At 35.8% G+C, this 22,370-nt stretch overlaps 1 protein-coding gene across 12 annotated transcripts in view; it reads right to left on the bottom strand.

Moving 5' to 3' along the window:
- The window catches only part of Dgki (diacylglycerol kinase iota), a 441,978-nt gene that overhangs the window by 157,631 nt on the left and 261,977 nt on the right, over nucleotides 1-22,370 (bottom strand). For all 12 annotated transcript variants that reach the window (XM_019208591.2, XM_033764527.1, XM_033764526.1 and 9 more), the window contains 6 exons: nucleotides 21,361-21,498; nucleotides 17,079-17,157; nucleotides 6,943-6,998; nucleotides 6,697-6,759; nucleotides 4,443-4,516; nucleotides 2,818-2,929 (listed from right to left, as the gene is read on the bottom strand). In XM_019208591.2, coding sequence (XP_019064136.1) covers nucleotides 2,818-2,929; nucleotides 4,443-4,516; nucleotides 6,697-6,759; nucleotides 6,943-6,998; nucleotides 17,079-17,157; nucleotides 21,361-21,498 — 522 coding nt within the window. The remainder of the gene's footprint in view (nucleotides 1-2,817; nucleotides 2,930-4,442; nucleotides 4,517-6,696; nucleotides 6,760-6,942; nucleotides 6,999-17,078; nucleotides 17,158-21,360; nucleotides 21,499-22,370) is intronic.

Here is a 22,370-nt window from a genome sequence, read left to right as displayed (position 1 = left end):
AATACAAACCAGACATCATCAAAGAATGCTAGTGAACCAACTCATTATTTTGAAAATATTAAAGAAAATACCTTTAAAAACACAAAAATATTTATGGGTAAAATAACAATGTCTTGGATTTTCTCCAAAATGAAATGAGAAAAAATATCACAGGTAGGGACAAATATAAGAATTTTTATGAGAATCACTTTGATAGTAGAGTAATGATACTTGGAGGTTCGTTATACTATTTTGTTTAATTTTACATTAAAATCTCATTATTTACTTAAACATTGTGTTAACCCCTTAGTGATACTAAATAAAGTAAATTTAGTATCCTAGATAAATTCTACAGTGCAGCCTATGGTCTGATCCATACCCAGTAACTCAGAATCACCTGGAACAAGCCTACTTTTCACCTACATTTATCCTCCATAAAACTACACAGGACATGGTTCCTACAGAGGGCCAAGAGTTCACATAGAATTTACAAGTTGTAGAAAAACCACATCTTCTTTATCCAGTTTCCAACGGATGGGCAAAATGTCTGTATAAAAATTCACCCATGACTGCCTCCCTGAGATGCGCTTTCTTTAAAAATAACTTTGTATGAGATGAGTGACCGCTGAGACTCATTTTCTACTTCTGCAAAGGGGAGACAACATCTCATACGATGCATGTATGGATTATACAAAATAATGTACATAAATCAGTAGAATGTTTGAACTATATATATTCAATAAATGGGAAATTCTAATAAAGTAAAAAAAAAAAGAAAAAAGAAAAAAGAATTTACAAGTTGTAAGTCTCCATTTTTTTTTTTCCCAGAATGTCAAGTCTCATTTTTCTGGTGCCCACTGAATTCCTCAGACTCGCTGCTGTGTCCCAATTGATGCCCACCATTTGCCATCCCCGTGCTCCCTCCAGTCCTCCCTCAGCCCATTTCTTCCCTACAGGGTAGATTTGCTTGGAATGCATTGGTGATTCCTGGTAAGGCTTCTCCAGAGGCAGACAGCAGCAGAGGGTAAGGAGACTATTTACATTCATGCTCTTTTCCTGCCTTGTTAGCACAAGATAGGAGTTTCCTCTCAAGAGACATTACTCCTACTGAATGGCACTTTCTGAGTAGTGGCCTTTCTGTTGTAAGTGACCACTTTTTTATCTTTGCATCGACACATGAGGAACTGCTGTCTCCCCTAAACCTAGTACACTATGAGTAGGAGTTATTCCATTAAAGTCTCTTTTGATTTCTGTTCCTGTCTGCCCCCTCTCCACTGTTCAGACATTAATTATACACTTGTTGACAAGACCATCCTAACCAAAAGAGATTAGACAAAGAACTTGACCCAGATATAGACAGACCAAGAAGTCAGAGAAAATGAAAAGGTGAACAACAGGAAGCAAGTGCAATGGCACTGGAGTATAAAAGTAGCAAAGGGTAATCAAAGCTATGTTTGATTGTGAGCTACTTGAGCAAGAAAGCAAAAGTACAAGTAAAAAAGGCTAGAGAACCAGAGAGAAATTGACTTTATAAACCAAATAAGGATTTTGATTTTGATTCTAAGAGCAAGCAAATGGTGAGTGTCTGATTTCCCTTTGGCTTCCAGTCCCACAAAACAGACCATCAACCCTGAGACAGTTCCCGGCAGCCTCCTGCCACAGAGTCAGAACTAGAGAGCTTTGGTGGATGGTAACCACTCAAGCAATGTTGGCTGGAATAAATGAATGAGTAAAACACACAAGGACTCTCTTGGGGCTTTTTCATTATACACTAGCATGGTTTTGTCACTTCAGTAATCCTTCCTTCCACACGTCATTTCTGAACTTAATCCCGTTGGCTCTTTGCTATCTTGCCTGCCATGAGCACAGAGAGCAAGAGCAGTATATGAGCTCCAGCCCTGAGCCAAGTCAATTTCATTTTCCACATCCTTACAACCACCTCATCCTAGGGATTCTAGTAAATTTAACAAGGAATACCACCAACTCACATGACGGAGACACCTGCCACAGTCATCTTAGGTTATTCTACTAAGCATTACTAATTTGAGGTGACCGGGAAAGAGTCATTGGTAACTGATCAGATGAGTAAAATGAGACCTATTTGGGTTTATTAAATTTTTTTTGCTGTAATACATAAAGCATACTACAAAGCAAGTGCTAACCAAGGATTACAAATAAGCCTTGTATTGATTTGCTTTACTAATACTGTAACCTGATTTATATGACATAAAAAGTGTAATTTTTAATTAGTCCCCTCCTCATTTAAGAGTAAGTGGGAATGCATGGCTAAAATCTGCCTGAAAATATATTTATATTATAAATTTATTTTAATATAACAAAATAACATTAAAATACATGGTATTCCCAACACTGATAACTAAATATTCAGTAAGGTTACAATAGTGTTTCTATATATGGGTATTTTATGATAATGGATATACTCATCTCCTTCATAAGGAAGCAAAATGAAGTTGAATGCAGGTAACCCATTTCATTTTTTACCTAATTATTGCATTCAAGATCTCAGTAAACTAAAAAAGTATGAAATGCTGTGGTATCTGTGGCATCATACTTTTAAAAATTAGCATGAAAACTTTTTATTTTGGTAGAAAATTAATCAGGGAACTTTTCAAATGCTATTCATTTTTTTTTAAAGTTCAAACAAATACATCAGTTTTCACAGTGACATTGTTCATGTTTTCCTGAGCAACTCTATCTGTATAAAATTTATAAACTGATAGAGCAGGAGAAAAACATATACCAAACTCTGGTGGAGTAAACTCTTAATTGTGACTCAGATACATATTTTGTTTTCAGTAAAACAGTAATACGTCTCACCAGAGAGGCCATGGTGAATCCGATGACTTCAATGTAGCCGTCATCATGACGCTGAGGTTCAAAGTCATGGTGATCTCCTGGGTTTCCCCATGGCATTGTGCCAGCACAATATCTGCAAGGCAAAGTTAAAACTACAATAAAATGGACCCCATTCTCCTCGTGATTATCATTAGGGATCAACTGACAGTTAAGTAAATTCATATCTGTGTCAAAACCTCACACAGTATCCCATACTTATGTACAGTTGTAACGATTTAATGTATCAGTTTAAAGATAAATTTAAAGAAAAAGAATTCATAATTAGACCTGGTGTTTATTAAATACAAGAATTATTTTCTGCTCTTGGTGTATGCCTTTCAAGAGAAAAGAAAATGAACTTTTCATTTCTAAAATAACAACCTGTGAAAATGTATGAAAATGGGAAAAACAGCCTGCGGTACCCAAATTTCCCTTAATTCATTATTTTTCAACATTTCTCACTGTTGAGCTCATTTATGTCTCTCTTTTATGATATAGTATAAATTATGTTTAGGTGGTGCCAGAATTCTATCTGAAAGGAAGACACATTCATGCTACTGTAAGAGAGACAACCCACATGGGCAACATTTACCACCATACACACAACTGAGGTAAGTATTCATAGGTAAGAAAAAAAAGGAAGAAAGGATGAAAAAGATATGAAATGATAAAAGGAAGGGTATATAATGGAAATAAGAGTAGAGGGTAAAGAATACAAAAGGAAGGAGGAGGAATAAGAAAAATAAAAAGAAAAGGGGAACAGAAAGACAAAAAGTAAAAACCCTGAAGGCCAATGTTTTGTGTGAATCTAGGCTGTCCACTGAAACTACACTGAAGATAGCTCTGGAATAACACTTTGACTATACTGAGCCATGCCAGGAATACGTGGGAGGCTATGACATGTTTCCTATACATAAACTTACATAGGACTCTCATTTCAATCGAACTCAGTTTAAGAAGAATTTATTTGTATATTTTGTGGCTACATTGTTTATTGGATAAGAAACAAGGGTTATAGATCCATTCCTTCCAATAGCTTGGCCTCAATGCCTAGATACTGATTTTATGCCACCAAAGTAACATGCTTATTTTGAGACTAGTTAATCTTAACATTCCTTTATCTTGGAGAATATAATAGTACTAAAGAGTGCTGACATCCTGGCCACAATGTGCTGATCTAATTGATTCTATTTTTTCAAATCATCTGCCAATGAGATCCAAAGGGCAAGACAGTTTTCTAACAGCTTCAGAGAAACTGATAACAGGCATTTACTTAACTATATCTATTATTCTTGGAGGCAGAGGAGTGAGGTGAAGAGGGGCAGTAATTGAGAATAAATTAAAATGTTTCTATAAAGAGAGGCAAATGGGTTTCTTAAGGCTGGGTGAGTCCAGACCATGAACTATATATATGTATACAATTACCTACAAAAGCAAGCACTCAATAAACCAAGGAAGAGAACAAATATTCACACCTGAAAACCGCTACCAAGTCATAAAGAGAACTGATTTTCATTGGTTACAGCTGAAATGTTTCTGTTTGGAAAGCAGATAAGCTCAAGTCAGAGTTCACAACAAACCATAGGCACAACATGAACAGAGCTTACCTGGGTATATTTAAAAATACTATACACTGGAACTTCAGTTCCTGAATCTTTGGGGTGAGATCTGTTCCATCACACTGCAACAATGAGAGCAGAAAGGCAAGATTTCTGAGGTAGTCACAAGTCTTAATCACTGATCACGGATAGCCAGGGTAGACAGCAGAATACACTGTGCCCTTCTGCCCTGTGCTCCTTTATTCTGCTTAGGTGAGTGCTAGTTTGCATGACTGTGAGAATGCTGGTACCTGGACTAGAACCAGCTCTCAATGCCTTAATTTAAACAATTTTTGCTCTGTTCTGGAAATCAAAGGAAATACTATCATTTTAAAACCTGTATTACTATTAGGTATTTAGATACATCATAGTAAGACTAAAACACCCTTAAAAGAATAAAGCTTCAGTAGCATTCATCACCACAACCATCCAATTCAAACATGTCATGAAGTTTTCTTTGCTTTTTTTGAAATAAAAAATTTTATTTCGAAAACATCAATCATAATGCTTTGAACACTTTGTAAACAATATATATACAGCAAGTTTTTGAAAAGGTATTTATAAGAAATAGTATCATCTGAACAGACAATCTTATTTTTGCCATGGAGTGAGACTAGTGCTTTAGATGTAAACAGTTAATAATGTCTCACAAATGTAAAAGGTGTGTAAGAATAGTCCACGAAAACACAAAACAGCAAGTGATGTGTACTCACAAACTCAATCTTTTAGAGACTTGAATTGGACTTCTGAGATGAAACTGTTTCTTTGGACACGACCCTAGTCTCAAAGGCCCCTTAGAGGATGGGCTCAGTACTTTTACCTGAAGCTTCTTGGACCAATGAGTGCTTTCCCAACAGTGACATCCTCTGACTCATAAAAGAAAAGCCTCCTACTCCCTTTCTCCTCTCCCACTGGTGCCAAATGTCAAAAGAGGAAAACTCTAGCCAGACAGACTATAGCTGTCTCTATCTCAAAGGTAGAAAGCCTGCTTTTCCATCTGCTTTCTCACACTCTGTCCCAGCAGTTCTTCATTACTTTTTCTTTGGAAAAGAGAATAAAACCTTCCCCTAACTCCCTACAAGTTTCTGAAGATGTCTTTAGCTGGAATTTCCATCTAAGTATAAATGATTTTGCGCTAGTTAAGGTTGTTTCTAGGTACCCACATTCTTTTCCCAGCTAATCTTAATACAGTCTATTTTTATGAGCATTCTCAAAATTGTTTCCAGAAAATCTTACAACCCTAAATAAAGTATTTTCCAATATAACATAGAGAGGAATCAAATTCTAGATAGTGACTGAAGGTATTTTCAGATACTATAAACTACCAAGCAAACATAAAATGTTCCAATTTATTTAAGGACTTGAAATAAGTTCATGAATGACTACGCCAATGAAGAAAACATTTAGACATTTCAAATGATTAAAGTTGAGGGCTGGAAGCAACTAAAATTTCAAAAAAATAGAATGTGATACAATAATTGCAAGCAATGTTGTTGCATTACAGAAAAATGCCATAATAAAAATGACTGTGTTTAGAATAGAATTCATTTTTTAAATTTTCTACTCTTTCCTCCTGAGAAACAAGTCAGTGATTCTAGGAATTCACCAAATAATATAAAGATGTACATCTTACAATATATAGTATTTTACCAAGTTTTTTAACCTAATATTACATTAAATTGCACTATTCTTTAGAATAGCAGTTTTCAATGTTTTCCCTTCAATCACACACAAAGTAAAACATGTGTATGCAAAATACATTCCTGTGTACAAACTCACTATTGATAAGTCAAATAAGAAAAATATGGAGAGTAACACAAACAGCACTACATGCAGGATTTTTATATTGTTTCACATTTTCTTGATCTAATATACACATATACACATTTTACATTTATAGGACTGAGGCCAGGGATTTACCTCAGTGGTGCCACCACCTGCCTCTCAAGCTCAAGGTCCCAAGTTTGATCCCCAACACCAAAAAACAACAACAAAAAAAACAAAACAAAACAAAAAAAAACTGTATGACTGAACTGTGAGTTCCTTTAAGAGTAAAACTAGCCTTTCTGTGTAACTTCATACACAACAAAGACAGTGGCAACACAATAAGTACTCATGAATGTTGGTATAATGAATCATACTAAATGTCCTCTAAACTATAGATAGTACAGTGATTAATCTATATATAAATTCATCTCTGGGAGCTTATTTTTGTGATATTCATATTTACATACAAATGAAATGAATCATGTCTAATACTTACAACAACTTTAACATGTTTGGATAGATCTCTAGAACTTCTCTGTAGGAAATCAGAAAAAGCTGCCTATATCACAGGAAATAGGAGAAAAGACATTCTGAATTACCAACAATATTAAAACAACAATATTTAAACATAAATATAAATGTGTGGTGTATGTGTTACTATTTTTAATGTACAGTATCTATTACTCAGTGAATTGACAATAAATAATATACAACAGCTATAAGACAAAATGTATGTACTTACCCCAGCATAGAACATTTTATTTCGAAAGCGACTATTGAATTTCTCTGGATTTGCTTCTGTGAAAGAGAAGAAGTTTTGTTCTAGAGATGTCTTTAAAGATTAGCCCCACCCATGTACCCTACAGATCTAGCAGATCCAACAGTGCTGTTATCATCTTTCTTTACACTCCAGCCCAGTTGCTACCAGCACAGTTGTCCAGGGCTACAATAGCTCAGCAATAAACTGGCAGCACTGGATGTAACTGGCAGCTTATTAGAAATGCAAACCACTAAGCCCCACCTAAATACACTGAATTTAAAAGTTTGAATGGGGGTCTAGGAAAGGCAGTGTCATGAGCTTTCTGGATCATTTTTATTAAAGGTGAGACTTATTGAAATTTGAGCCACTCTGGATTGTTTTTAAAACAGAGGAAGGAGTTGGAGGTGTGATTATTTCCAATGACCCTCGGGCATGCAGGTCCAAATATAACTGGATACAGGAACTTTGGATGAAAATTAATGAAGAATTTACTTTAACATTTTGAAAAAAACTCAGTGCTACCATCTGCTCTCCTGGTTGTGATATGCCTTGGAAGAAATCATTTGTTTTACTAGAGAAAACACACACACACACACACACACACACACACACACACACACACAGATGGCCTGCTAAATGGACTTAGCATATTATGGGAAAGGCTGTGGCTGAAAAATGATTTGATTTTGAATTTGGTCCTATTTGTTACATAATGACCCCCCCCAATGAAATAAGAATCCACATCAGAGAATTTTCACATGAATTAAAGGAATTATATAGTACCTAAATGAAGTATTTCCTCACAGGTTTCTTTCTAATAAAATTTCAAGGCATTCCAAAAGAACTTACTGTCTAAATTTGACCTTCTGCTATTTCATCTCCTATACTCAATTCCTTCTTAGGCTAAGTCTCTTTCCTAGTTCTTTCTGTACACAGTTGGCTACCCCGCTGAAACTCACCAAGTCCAAACCCTGACCATGAATGATAATCCCCAAAAGTTGCCTAGATGAAGAAGAGTAGCAAAGAATTCACTCAAGAAGATATGGCGAAGCAAAACATATAGGATCTCAGGAAATAATCCTAGACAAATGATTACTAGGTTATTTTAATGATTATTAGAGCATAACAACAACAAATTACCTAGAAATTAGGTTTGAAAACATGCAAACTAAAAATAAGCAAAGGGAGAATTGGGAAGATTGGCTCTAGGGAGCTATCTTCATCTATAAATAGTTTTTATATTTCAAAGCTTTCCTAAACTCTACACTACCACAATAAGTACTCTAACTCTAGAAACAAAATAAAACAAAATGCTAATGTACACAGTATAGTAAACAGAAGAAGAATGGCATTAACTGCTTCTGCCCTTCTTGGCCCCAGTGCTGATCATTTTTACATTCTGGGATTTCATCAGGATGAATGTGGCTGCTGAAATGATATGCTGCTTTTCACCTTTTTAGAATCAGACTTGGCTGGGGTCCATTTTCATTTTCAGTTCCACTAACTTTCTTGCTTTAGGAACCCAGAAGTAAAATGAGAATCTTTTTTGCTATGCAACTTATCATAAGAATACAGGCCATAATTTAAAATTTAAAATAACCATGTCCAGCTATGAAGGAAGTCTTTGAGCAATGAAAAATAGCAGCCAAAACTTGGCACAGAACTTTTTCAGAACATTGATGTCCACAGTTATTAACTGAATCATAGATCAACTATTAACATTTGCATATTTTATAATTTATGATTTGGAAAATATTAACATCATTATGAAGTTTTCCTGTAATACCCGAAAAACTGAAAACTCTTTTTAAGAAAGTTTTTTCTCTCAAGAGAGAGTACTTCCTCTAAGATCCCTAAAAAATTAAAATAAATATAAGAAACAAACTGCATTTTTGCTAATTTCATTCATGCATTTGACAAAAATAGTCACCTCCAATGTCATTTAGCTGAATAAATGTCAATGAAACAAATAAACTTTTAAAAACAGATCTCTGGAAACACCTCCCATTCAAAGAGATGTCAGACATCAGTTGGAAACCGGATAAAGAAGATGTGGTTCTTCTATTAAAATGGAATATTACTCAGCCATAAAGAATGAGAAAATAGATTCATTCATAGGAAAATGGATACATATTGAGGATATACTCCTAAGTGAAATAAATAAGTCACACATGTGTAAATACCGAATAGTTTCTCTGGTGTTAATAAACTGCAATAATACATAAGATCGTAATAAGATTACTGACAATGTGAAATGGGAAGAAGGAGCTAAAGGTGTACGGAAGGTGGGATGGGTAGGGGAAGGATAATAAGGGAAAAGAAAAAAATGTGAGATAATGAAAAGATGGAAATAGTGTTTGTAGTATGAATGTAACTGTACTGTATCCCTAAAATGTACCAATAAACTCAATTAAAGCTGAAAAAAAAAAAACAAAGAAATGTCAGAAAGATGTAAAAGAGGTAGGGGAGTTGCACATATGCTTTGGCTTGAACAGAAAGACTGAAAGGGAAATCCTGTTAGTTTTAGAATAAGAAACTTATCTTAATAGATACCAATGAATCCTAGATTGAGCTTGCCTTGACAACTGGGATCTTTTCTCTACTTTTATATCTACCCTATTCCAAGAACAAAATCAGAGTAAGAAAACTTCAGCTGAAGCTAAGGGCGATGTCTCCGCTCAGAGATGGAGCGTGACCACTTCACGCAGAGGTCAGGCCATGAGAAAGCAAAGGGCCTCCTGCACACAGTGACACCTAGTCATTCTCCATTGGCTATGCAAAGCAAAGGACAGGATGGTTGATTGTGCTGGGTGATTGTGCCTATGTGTACAAGGGCTGATGTGTCTTTAAGGAAGACCATCTGAAAAGAGTAAGGAAAAAGAATTGGGAAAGTCAATGAGAAAGTTTAAGGACGCCAACTCCCTCAAGAAGTGTGATTATTAGTTGATATGAGGTGAGCACAGAAACCACTCTCACACACACAAAAAAGCTAACAAATATTCAACATATCAACATATCTCAAGAACTGATGGTGGAAGTAGCCATGATTTATTGTTCCTATTCCTAAACTGCCCTTCCTCCTCATCCACAAAAACAGAGTATGGATGGCAAGACGCATGCATTTGCTGTGTTTGTCTATGCCACCGTTCTGCTGACAACCTGACTGGGAACCAATAATAATTGTACTACTTTCCAATTCCTCCCATAACAAATCATTATAAACTTGCCAACTTAAAACAACACCTATTCATTTTCTTAAAGTCCTCTAGGGCAACATACTCAACTATTTCTCCTGGGACCTCTTCTTAGGTTCTTACCAAGCCCAAATCCTGTCAGCATGGCAAAGACTCACTTCCAAGTTTGTCCAGGTTGTTGGCAGACCCCGTAACCTTGAGGTTGCAGAAGTGCAGTTTCCTTTCCTTGCTGGATGTTGGCTAGGGTTCCTCATCAGTTTGAGAAGCCATCTGCATTCTTCCATCACCCAGCAAAGGCATGTCAACTCCCAGCCCTCCATGACTTCCCTTCTGCTCTCCACTACTGCTTTAAAGGGCTCACATTATTACCTTGGCCTACCCAGATAGTCCTAGATTCTATTCCTATCTTAAAATCAGCTGATATGCTAACTTTAATTACATTGACAAAGTCCTTTATTTTCTAAGACAACATAACCTTAGGCATAATGACATGATAATCATTGTGGCCAAAATTCTACCTGCTGCTATCTATCCTCTGGCCTCCATGATTCATTTCACTCCCAAATGAAAATATATTCACTCCATCCAAGGTTCCCAAAGGTGCTCATCTCATTATAGCATCAACTCAAAATCCAAAAATCTCATCTAAATCTCATTAGCTCAAGCTTCATAAATCTTATTATCTAAATCAGCTAAATGATTTGGCTGTGGATATAATCCACTTATGATGATGATGGAACTCTCAGTGTAATCCATTCAGTTGATTAAATATGTTCACCTCATCATCATGTACAGTACAATAGCGTGATACAGGCCATAAGAATGGGAATCCTAGCCAGGAATCTTTAATCTCAGCATTCTGGGAAGCTGAGGCAGAAGGATTGCATATGCAAGCCCAGGCTTAGCAATTTAGCTACTTAAAGAGACCATATTGTGATATAAAAAAATAAAAAGGGGGTAGGGATATGGCTCAATATGAAGGCCCTGGGTTCAACTGCCAATACTAAAGAAAAAAATGGAATCCTAAAACTCTACTTTTGTCTGTGATTTCTCTTACAGATTTAGCTTTAAGTCCCTTTCAAATATTTATTTCAGTCCAGCTGTCATTCCCTAGGTCTTAGGAGGATCTGAGAAAAAGGACTTATTCACTCCCTCTTCCTGTCAAACTAAGTTCTTATTCCTCTTTGCCCTTGACTGGCCCCATTAACAGTCTCTACGACAGTTTTCTTTGAGCTAGTCTTATAGCTTTCCCAACAAATATGTCTTCAAAAAAGCAGGAAATGCAAGATACCTAAGTCACAATCATATAGTTTCTGTGTAAGCTACCTTTAAAAGCATACACAATGACAATAAGCACTGCAAAGGGTCTCAAAGATGCTTCAGCTATCAACACAATTTCCCTTGGGCTTCTCTACAAAGTCTGCACCATTCATCCCTTACAGTTAGCCCCTAGGAAGGAATACAGCTATGGAATCCAGGGGATCATGAGCACGCTACTCTCTTGCCATGGGTCTCCATCCTCCACCAAGTTTTTCAAAAGCCCAAATAATACAAGGGCAAGAAAAAGTACTCATGAAACATGTATAATTTTACCTCCTCAGATATTTAGTATTTTATTAATTAACATGCAATTATTATAAATTAAGGTCAACATCTGGAAATTCTTAACATGAACGTGTAAGGCCTACTGGTCAAAATTTATGGCTGAAATCTCTCAGGTAAAAAAAAGGAAACAAACAAAACAAAACACTGTTCCCTAGAAACTTGTATAAATGGAAGCAGAAAACATGAGCAGGCAGAAGCACATCAAAATGCTGCTCTTAAGTGCTGATCATGGAAGTTCAATATTACATGTATTTTTCAAAACCTAGTAAATGGAACAAAAGTTAAGCAATCCTACGCTCTTTCATTTTAAAGTAAAAAATCCAAATGATGTCAAAACAGAAAAGTAGCTGAAAAGTCAGCACTTGTATTTCTAATTCTGAAAATACACAATGTAAAATTATTAATAATAACATAAATAAATGCTTGTAATATTAGGTTCTGTTACATAAATATAAAGTGCATAAGGTAGCTTTAAAATGTGTAAGAATTGGTTAAAAAATGATAAATAGAGCCCTCTGACAAGCTTCAAGTAATTGTAGCCCAAACTGCTTTTGATGAGATGCTAAAAGGGGAAACCAGCTCCCAGATAAAGGTGAGTGAAAATACAACAGTGAACCCAAACACACATACAACACGACAGCATACACTCCAAAATTCACAGGAGTGGAATTTCATTCATGTCACCTATATGCACATATTCATTATCTGACAAGCAAGGTCCCCTAACTCACAGTCCACACTTGCAACTGTTAAAAATATGCAAGTACATACATATAAATTCAGTTTGCGAAGCTCTATCATACACCCCCTTTACTCTGCCTAAGGCATATGACGGAGACATTTGCAAATCCAAGTGCAACATTATGTTTATAAAAATCAATATGCAACTTGAACTTTATGTATTTCACATATCTTCCATATTCCATCCATTGGCTACCTACTCAATTTTAAGACTTCATTTTGCACATGCTTACACTGCCACCTTCAACTCAAATTGCATATATTAAAAATCTTTCCCTATTTCCAACATCATCTACTTAGGACAAATTTTTTCTAAACATTATTGTCATTTTCTAAAACCACAGCAAAATCTTTCATCACTTATTAACAGCTCATCTAACCCATCCCTTGACAACTTCATTTGTCCCTCTGTACTTCTCTTTCCTATGAGAAATTTTCATTTTAATTCTCAGTTTACTTTTTATCTATGTCAAATTCCTCCCTTTATCTCCCCACCATGTTACCCCTATACTGTTTGGACATTTCCCCCAGACTCTTTCACTACCACCAGTCCTGCTGAACTCCTATCATTTACTGCTATGCAATTTATCTTGCCTTCACTGTACAGTGTTTACTGTACTGCTGTTTACTTCTGTTTACTAGGTCTACTCTCCAATTAAACTTCTACTATTGCATCAAACACTTAATGCCACAGCCCCTGGGCTGGGAACTGGGAATGTAAAAATAAATAAGACAATCGTTGGCCATCATGGACTTTACAGTGAGGGAGACAGGTATGAAAGTAAAATGTCCTTGTACATATGGTATGAAAGATGACTAATAAGATGAAGTGGTGAAATGATCAGGACAGTGTTTCAGAGGGAGGCACACTAAAATCTTGCATGTTGAGTAGGTGACACATAGAAATTCAGGGTGAAAGGAAGGTTGCAGAGAACCACACACAGTGACAGTTCCTGAAAGGCAACCTGCTTAAGTTTCAGTGCCCAGGCAAGAGACTGGTAGTATGGCCGTCACAGTGATGGCAATGATGAAATTTCCTAAACCACTGCAAATAACTTTTTGACTAAATCTGTCAGTTTTCTATGATATGAGTCATGGAACTTTTATAATCATTCGAAATGTACTGATCTGCATGTCTTTATATATTCAGTGAAAATAGTAAATACTAAATCAAATTTAAATACGATTGCCTCCTCTGTAGCCATGATTCTATTTCCTTGACCTTATAGCCCAAGGTTCAAGAGCTCTGAATAATAATTTCAACGAGGCCATAAAATAGAAGCATTCGATCTTAGACTTCAAAATTTGATGTTTCTAATATCCATGTCCAAAAAATGACAATCTCAGCGCTGGCAAAGTGAGACCTAATGTTGTCACTGATAACTATAATCACTGTTAACAGGACTAAACATTAATAGATTAGAACATTTTCATTATACTCACTCAAGCACTGTGATACTGTAAAAATACTGAAAGTACTGGGCACTATTCCATGTGACAATCAGATGACCAATCTTATTACTTTCCAAATTCCGTTCCAAATTATTGCACTTTCTCATACATAAAGATCAACAATTCCATCATGGATGTTTCACCATTTTGAGAAAAATAAGTATTTCTGTTTCCAACCCAGCAAAATAGTCTTCCTTTCTTATCAAATATAAAAGAAACCCAAATGTTTGTCTTCTTTACATATGATATCAAACAAATCGTTATGATTGTCCTTACTTCCTGCTTGATTTTCTACTGGTAAATATAAAAGCATTTGCACAGTAATGGCACTAATAAGCTCTTCCCAAATAAGTGCCACTTCAATTGATCTTTCTATAAGGAATACAATATAGGTTGTTAGGCAAGGAGCTGTCTATTTGATGGGTATTTTCTCATCTATGCCAAAAATTCCTTCTATAGTTAGTTTTTTTTAATTCTGACTTCATAAGATTTACATTTATTATCCATTACTTGTATATTGATTGGCATAATTTCAAATATTGCATTTTTTTACTAATACCTAACTATCCAAGCTCATATTTTCACAATGGCTCTCATGAGACTTTGAGTCACCCTCTAGGTATCCGGTAGCAAATTGCACAAATTTTGTTAAGAAGCCTCAAATTGCAAATAACTGCATGGGAGAAAGTTTGAACCCTCCACTATGAGTGGTCTTGGTTTCAGAAAAGGCATATCAAAAAGAAAAAACAAAAGCAGAAAGTCTGCCCTACCTCTATTAAAAGTGTGGTCTTACTTATCCTCGCTTTTCTTCTCCAACTTAGTTTAAGATTTCTTGGCTTAACAGAGAAAAACATGGGGAAATTCTAAAGGAACAGAAATCATTTTAAAAATAGCTTGATTAATATTTTTTCAAGCAGAAATAATTATTTTTATTTAATGTAAAAAGAATAGATTTATAGATAATAAGATGTGTACAGCCCAATAGTATCAACAAAATTTAGTTCCAGTAATTGTGGATATTTGTTTTTCACGATCTCTAGCTCACTTTCATGAATGTGGCTATTACTCTCAACCAACAAAATTCTCCCTTAGCAGTTGTTTATGGCTGGTTTTCCTCAAAGGCTTTGGCTTACACACATTAAAAATGTCTTCAATTCTATTTCATATCACATTAAAACACATGAAAATTCAACAATAAACTATTCAGAGATTAATACTTGATATACTTAAATCAATTATTTTATAATCACTCATATAAAATTGTGTATGTATATAAACAACAACAGTTGCACATTCTATTCTAAAATTAAACAGTATCACACCTTACAAGGAAAAAAGATCACTTTCCCCAAAAGAATTACCTTCCAAACATGGCCCACCTTGGTGACACTCCTTGCTCTCCTCTCACTCTGATGCATAGAAATTTTATCACATACAAGGAAGTATATCATCCAGATAACTTTCAGAATAATTACTGGATGAGCTTACTGTGGGACACTTACTCATTTGGGCTAATTTTCATGCCAGGATGCCTACTCTGGAAAACTCATATGGTAGTGGTAATTGTGCTACTGTGCAAGTATTGTTAAGGAACCTGGGGATTGCATTAAGAAGCTCAGAAGATTGAGTCTCTTAAAAAATATCAGGGGGAGGAGAGTTAGGAAAAGAGGTAAGAAAAGAAAAAGAGAATCTCCCATTTACTTCCCAAACTACATATAGGAAGAACAATGGGTCATAAATGTTGGCATTAATGTAAGTCCCTTTGAATATGATCTGTAAGACTTGTCTATGACAAACTTGTGGAATGGGGATAGTATTTCTGATTTGGGGTATTTGCTGGTCTTTTAAAAACCATGCATTCTGTGGTTTTCCTACTAATCAGAGAGGAAGGCCAAACTATGGCTGTGTCTGGCAGAGAGCTGAACCTCCACAGAGACTCTCACTTCAAATCTTCACTAAAACCCAGAAAGCCAAAGTCTACCAGAATTGCGGAATTCAGTACAATCCTTCAAACATTTGTACTTCAGCTATATTTTGTATTTTAACAGTCTAGATCCTATAGTTCCTCTGGGGAATGCTAGTGTTTAAGAGCCACATCAGATTTTTTTTTTTTGTCTTATCACTAGCATCTGAGACTTTCAAATTCTATACTTTAAAACAATGTGAGCTTTTATGAACCAGTACAAAAAGAATAAGGTTCCTCCTCATTTATGATTTTCACTGCCCACATTTCTTAACAACATAATCCTAGAATTATTTGATTATATATAAATACGTTCACAAGGAAGCAGGTACCAATATAGCTATTGATGAAAGGAATAAAGAGAGATATGTGGTACAGTGATACTGACAGTAAGAGTGTAAGAGAAGAGATTGAGCTAAATCAAGAAAAAGAAATTGATGGAGACTACAAGCCAAAATCAAAATCCTAAATTTTCTCTGTTCTGAATGGCATAAGAAAATTTGGAGAAAACACTTTAAGACTTATTGTTTCATCTTATTTCTCTTTCCAAAACTGCTTTGCTTCACTCAGTCTTTTCCGAGTCCCTTTCAGCACTTCCAATTACCATGCAGCCTCATGCACACCTCTGACTGTTCTAGTGGGGTTCCCAGTAACTTTCTATCTAATTCAATCATCATCATCATCATCATCATATCCTTTTCTTTCTATTTAAACTGTCCATAGCCCTCTAATACTCTAAAAAGCCATTTTTTTTCTGTTCTTCCTACTATGTATGTATGGCTCTGGGTATGGAGCATTGAATTTTAACCACTGGTGGCTTGTGAAGCTATGAGTATCCTAATGACTCTAGTGAAAGAGGTTCTTTATTACAGTAGTTCACTCACTTAAAAAGTTTCCAGTCAAACTGGAAGAGTAACAGTTCTGAGACCTGGACTACACCTCTGATCCTGTCCTTCCCTATTTGGAGATCCTGAAGAAATGGTCTCAGGGACCCATGTGAAGTCAGTTCCCACCTGAGCCAGCTCCCAGGGTCATGATTCAGGTGACATGGAACAAGACCGAAGCACACCACAAACACAAACGATATGCAAACAAAAGGGAACGTGCAAAACACCTGCTGGAAACTGCCTCCCTAGGAGATGGAAATGGGACGGTGTCCTCACCTCTGGATTCATGGAATTCCAGTGTGACGTGAGCATCGAATCCAAGGCTGAAGTAATTATTGAAAACATTCAGAGGGAGCTGCAATGACAAACAGAGGCAAAGGTACAGCTGTATGTAGCAAGCTAGGGAGAGAAAAATAAAAGCTAAGGCCAGCCACCTATCGTTGGGGTGGTCCCTGAAAGAGGTCAGTCACACCTCAGAACGGAGGGTTTGTAAGCAGAAGGAACATGGCTCTTGAATTAATTCATCATCAAAAGCTCAGCTCGAGTAATTATTGCAAGAATTATAAATAGTATAGAAAATAAGGTCCACAGATACAAATTAATAAATAACCATGCTTGTCCATGCTGTAATAATAGAAACTTCTTATGATGAGGAGTGCATATTTTTAATAGTGATGAAGAATGGTTCACTAAAAGAATTTAACAAATTCAGTTGTAAAAATCATGTCTAATTGACCAAAGTGGAAATACTTTGTTCAACTTTATGTTTAACAAAGGAATATTATAAGCCAAAATAAACAATTTTTAATTCATTTACTTATCACCTATTTTTTACATAAAGTTTTTGATGAAATTCATAAAAGAAATAAGGCAGTGAGAACCATGAAGCTATTGATGATTCAGAGAGAGAAAAAAAATTATATATGCATATATATAAAATACATGTATCAGTAGTATTTAGATTCCCATTTGTCAAAATTGTATCTTTGATACTACCATGCAAAGATGCACACCGAGGCTTTAAGTATCTTTCTCATCATTTACTGGATCCATGCCTGTTCCTGCTGCAAGAGAGTAAAGGACAGAACTAGACAGCCTCAAATCCCCAATAAAGCTGCAAAATGGACATGATTCTAAAGCTTCAGTTCTATGTCACACCAATTAGAAAAGTATGTGGAAAATGCGAGGAGGGAAAGTGTGTTTTCCTCACTTCTCCTCCATCTCAGAGTAAAAGACAAACATCAAATAGAGTGGTAATGTTTCCAGATAATTACCAAGTTTATGTCCCAAATTGATTGTAACTCTATCTGAATAATTTGAACCTTCACAATTTCAAAAGTACGCTTATCACAGTATTTCTCATGCCCTTTTAATAAGATTTTGCTTGACTAGAGGGAAAATGTTGTCTAATTAAGAGAAAAATGAAATAAGAACAAGAGCAACAGAAAGATTCATGCAGAAGGAAAGAACTGGCTGGCCTTGATCTCTAATAGAAGTGAGGAGAGGCCCTGCCTGGAAGCCCTTCTGTCCCAGCCTGTAACTATTCAGAGGTTAAATCAGCCCTGTGAAAGGGTTTCAGCCAACTGGGGAGAAAGGGAGAGAAAATAAACACATAGAACTATGCCAAAATCGTGTCTGACTCTCCTGGCTTCATAGTTGAAGATGTCCAGTTCCTACATTAAAATACCAGTCCTTAGTAAAGGCAGACTGATCCTGCCAAAAGTACAGGCATTTTCCTCATCTACCATTTATGTTCTTTTGGCTAAAATTCTAACCCATGTCTTAGTATGCACTGATAGCTCAGGAAAACATCTGGTCACCATCTCCTAAATAATACCCCAATTTAGGCTGTTTTCACGTTGTTCATATTTTACAGGAAAATGTGCCTCAACTGCCTACACAACTCCCCAAAAATCTGTTTCCAAAGACCTTTAACTGTCTGGATAGTCCCTGGCTGCATCAAGAAATATTTCCATTTCTTAAGCTGCTGAGAACTAAATAAGGATTTCCATTACAGGCCAAACCAAGTTTAGTAAGAGAAGGACCTTAAAATTTCCATTTCTAAACCAATATGGCTGTCCATTTCTGTACAGTGCCAACTCAACATAGTAAATTGGGATAACTTTTTCCAAAGTTGACAGCACCGTTAAAGTTTCCCAAAATTCAATTTATATATATATATTTATATTTATACAAAAAGACTAATAATAGCAGTATGTTATGTATCAATAGCAGCAACAGCTTTTCCAGGTTCTGCAGTCATCTGAACAAAATTATAGACATTCAGCATATTCCATTAAACAAAACAAAACAAAACAAAAAACAAAGAAAAGAATAATATCCAGAAAACAGCAAAGTTCTGTTGCTGTTGTGGTACCTGGCGCCATTTTTTTTATTAGCATCTTAATCATCCTCCGGAAAGAGAACATTCTAGAGAAACATCATTAACTATAGCTCTGATGAAACACGGTCACTACTATGCATCATAAGGTACAATATATTTTACATTCACAGAGGTATGATACAGTACCATCCTACATCAATAATACTAGAATCAGTTTTGGTTTGAAATTTGCTTTGTCTGCAAATAAGATTGCTACCCCTGTTTTTTTCTGGGCTCCTGTCACATGGAGAATTGTTTTCTATCCTTTCACTTTTTAATTTTTATTTTTCCATTGGTACAGGGGTAACACATTGTATTAAATATGTAAGGTTATCTACATGTCAAGACTACAAGAGCAAGAAGCAATTTAAATATGTTAAGGGACCATTTTCATCTTCAGAATTAAGGATTATTTTAATCTTACATCATTGACTTTTCTCTTTTACTTTCCTCTTTAGTTTTATTTTAGGATTCCCTATTTTTAATGTTCAAACAGAGATTTCTTTAACTGAAATACTGAATAGTTTCTCTGGTGTGGAAAACTATAATAGTACACAGGATCCTAATGAGATAATTAATAATGTGAAATAGGAAGTAAAGGGCTAAAGGTGTAGGGAAAGTGGGAAGGGTGGGGGAAAAGTAATAAGGGAGAGGAAAAAATATGAGAAACTGAAAAAATGGAAATAAAGTTTTTGCAAATGGGGAGGGGAGGAGGGGGTGAAGGGAGGGCAGGGACAAGGGGAAAGGAAAAAATGAGAATTAAGATCTATTATGTAAAGGTACAAGATCCCAATGATGAATGTAACTGTATTGTATACCTAGATTGTACCAATAAGCTTAATTTTAAAAAATTTCCATACGGTACTCTTTTTTTCTACTTCAGCTGTTTTCTATTCAATTTCTACAAGTTCGACCAAACACATTAGGTAAAAGTATCACATCCATTGTTATTAAACAGTATTGTTACATTAGGAATTCTAGTGCAACTGAGCAATTGGTATACTTACAGAAAACTACTCATTTCAGGATCACAATTTAGGTGAAAAACAATGAGGACAAGGTAAAACCAAATGGCTTAGCCAAGTAAGAAACTTGAGCTTCTATACAACTGGTCAAGAATAAATAGGCCTTGGTTTGGTCTAAAATAACATGGAGTTCAATCTATCTTAAGAATGGGACATACTTTTTTTCTTTGTGCTACTGAGGATTCATTCAGACCTTCATCCTAACCTACATTTCCACTGGCTTTTAAATTTGTTTTTAATTCTGACAGGGTTTTGCTAAATTTCCCAGGCTGAACTGGGCTAAAAGTTGCAATCTTCCTGCCTCACCCTCTGTGAAATTTTGGTTACAATCAATGGTATGGTTCAACAAAGCAAAGACATTACTTAACATACAGATACCTGGGACTTATTCTTGGATTTACTTAATGAGAATGTCTGGACAGTGAGCTTCAAATCTGCATTCTAACAAGCACATCTGGAGATTCTTATGCATGCAAACATCTGAAAACATCATCACAGAAGAAAAGTGGAAAATAATATGAAGAAAGTTTCCTCAGCAGCCTATTAAATTTATCAGAAATTGAGGCCAGAACTTAGGATCAAATGTTCACTTACAATATGACTTTTGGTTTAGTTTGGGGTGGAGAGGGGTGGGGTGAAATAAAAGTCGAGTCACTAGAAGAAAATACTAAAGCAAACATTTATTTAGACATCTTAGACTCTGAACCAGGTAATGAAACTGACTTAGATAAGCCCTCCTACGTTTAAACAATATTTGATAACAGGCCAAAATCTCATCATCTTTATGCTGGAAGCTCATGTATCAAAATCTTCTGAGCACATACATTCTCCATTTTTTATAGGTTCTTTACAATTGATTTGAAAATATTTTTTAAATGGATACATACCTTTCTAATGTGGAAGGTGAAGAGACAGAGAACAGCTCTTTGAGTACTAGAGCTAAGTACAAAATCTGAGTCTGTAAAAATCTATGGGGCAGGATCAGTATGTTATTACCTTTCATCCTAAGGATGGGAGGCATAAACTTAAAGAGCTTTCCCGTTATCTTTTGGGGTGGAACCACCAAGCAACTCTACAAGCAGATATGCATTTTCTGGGGACAAGGAAGATGCTACAGAACTCTATCCTTACAAAGAAAAACCTTTCTAACCTTACATACGCCATCTTCAAGCTCTTCTGGAGGCAAGTCTGGGTTTCTTTCTACATGGAGATTCCAGCGATCAAGTTGTACAATTGTCCCATCTTCTACTTGGCACAGGATCTTAGAAACAGGTTCATCAGTGTAGCCCTGGCAACAGAATCAGAAAACATACCCATTGCTGTCAGTAGAAAGAGTAACCAATGGTAGAAGAGTGTTTCTGTGATGAATTCTGCTTATTTTGTAATTAGAAAGGATAGGAGGGTGAATTGCTTTTCTTGAGTCACTCAGAACTTATGATAATAGTCACATATACAAAACACCAACTCTGGTTGGTTTGAGGTGAGAGATAATTTTTACCATCACAGGAGAACCAATAGTCACTGATAAGCATTGAGGGTCATGCTAGATGGCTGCTTTTATTGGAGTAAAAAATGGGCTCCTCATAACTCTTAATGGAGGAATTTTAGTGATAAATACAACAGATGTATGTGAAAAAGGGAAAATCAAGCAAGACAGGATCTGATCAGCAGCTTTTTCCTATTAACATTCCATCTCACTCACTCTTCCATAACCTTATCTTAGGACCCCATCCCTCCATGACCTCAAACAGGTCAGACTGAGGACCAGTCCTGTTAGAGAGCTACTTACTGCTTGAGGATCCACTGCTGACAGCATGATTATTAAGGTCGATTCGGTTGATTTGGATGTGAGAAATTAGCACTGATAATACCTTAGTTATCTCACATACATGTATTAGTTTATATTCTGCCTTCCTAATACAAAACAAAACAAAAACCTATGAAAGGTGAATTCATCCAAAGGCCAGATTAATATCTGCTAGACATCCAAAATAAAGTTTCACGAGAGAGATCCCAGCCCAAGCAATGTTCTATCCTTAACAGATAAAAAGGGGATAATTCTGTATATGTTAGTGTATTGTACCTTCTTACTATCTTAGTCCAATAAAATGAGTAAGCGAAATGGCTAGTCATAGGTAAGGTGCATCTCCCACACTTGCC

This window comes from Fukomys damarensis, unplaced genomic scaffold (assembly GCF_012274545.1).
Source record: "Fukomys damarensis isolate Sample0158 unplaced genomic scaffold, DMR_v1.0_HiC HiC_scaffold_16, whole genome shotgun sequence".
Classification (NCBI taxonomy): Eukaryota; Metazoa; Chordata; class Mammalia; order Rodentia; family Bathyergidae; genus Fukomys; species Fukomys damarensis.
The sequence above is the reverse complement of the archived record's forward strand: the minus strand, read 5'-3'. Positions and strand labels throughout refer to the sequence as shown.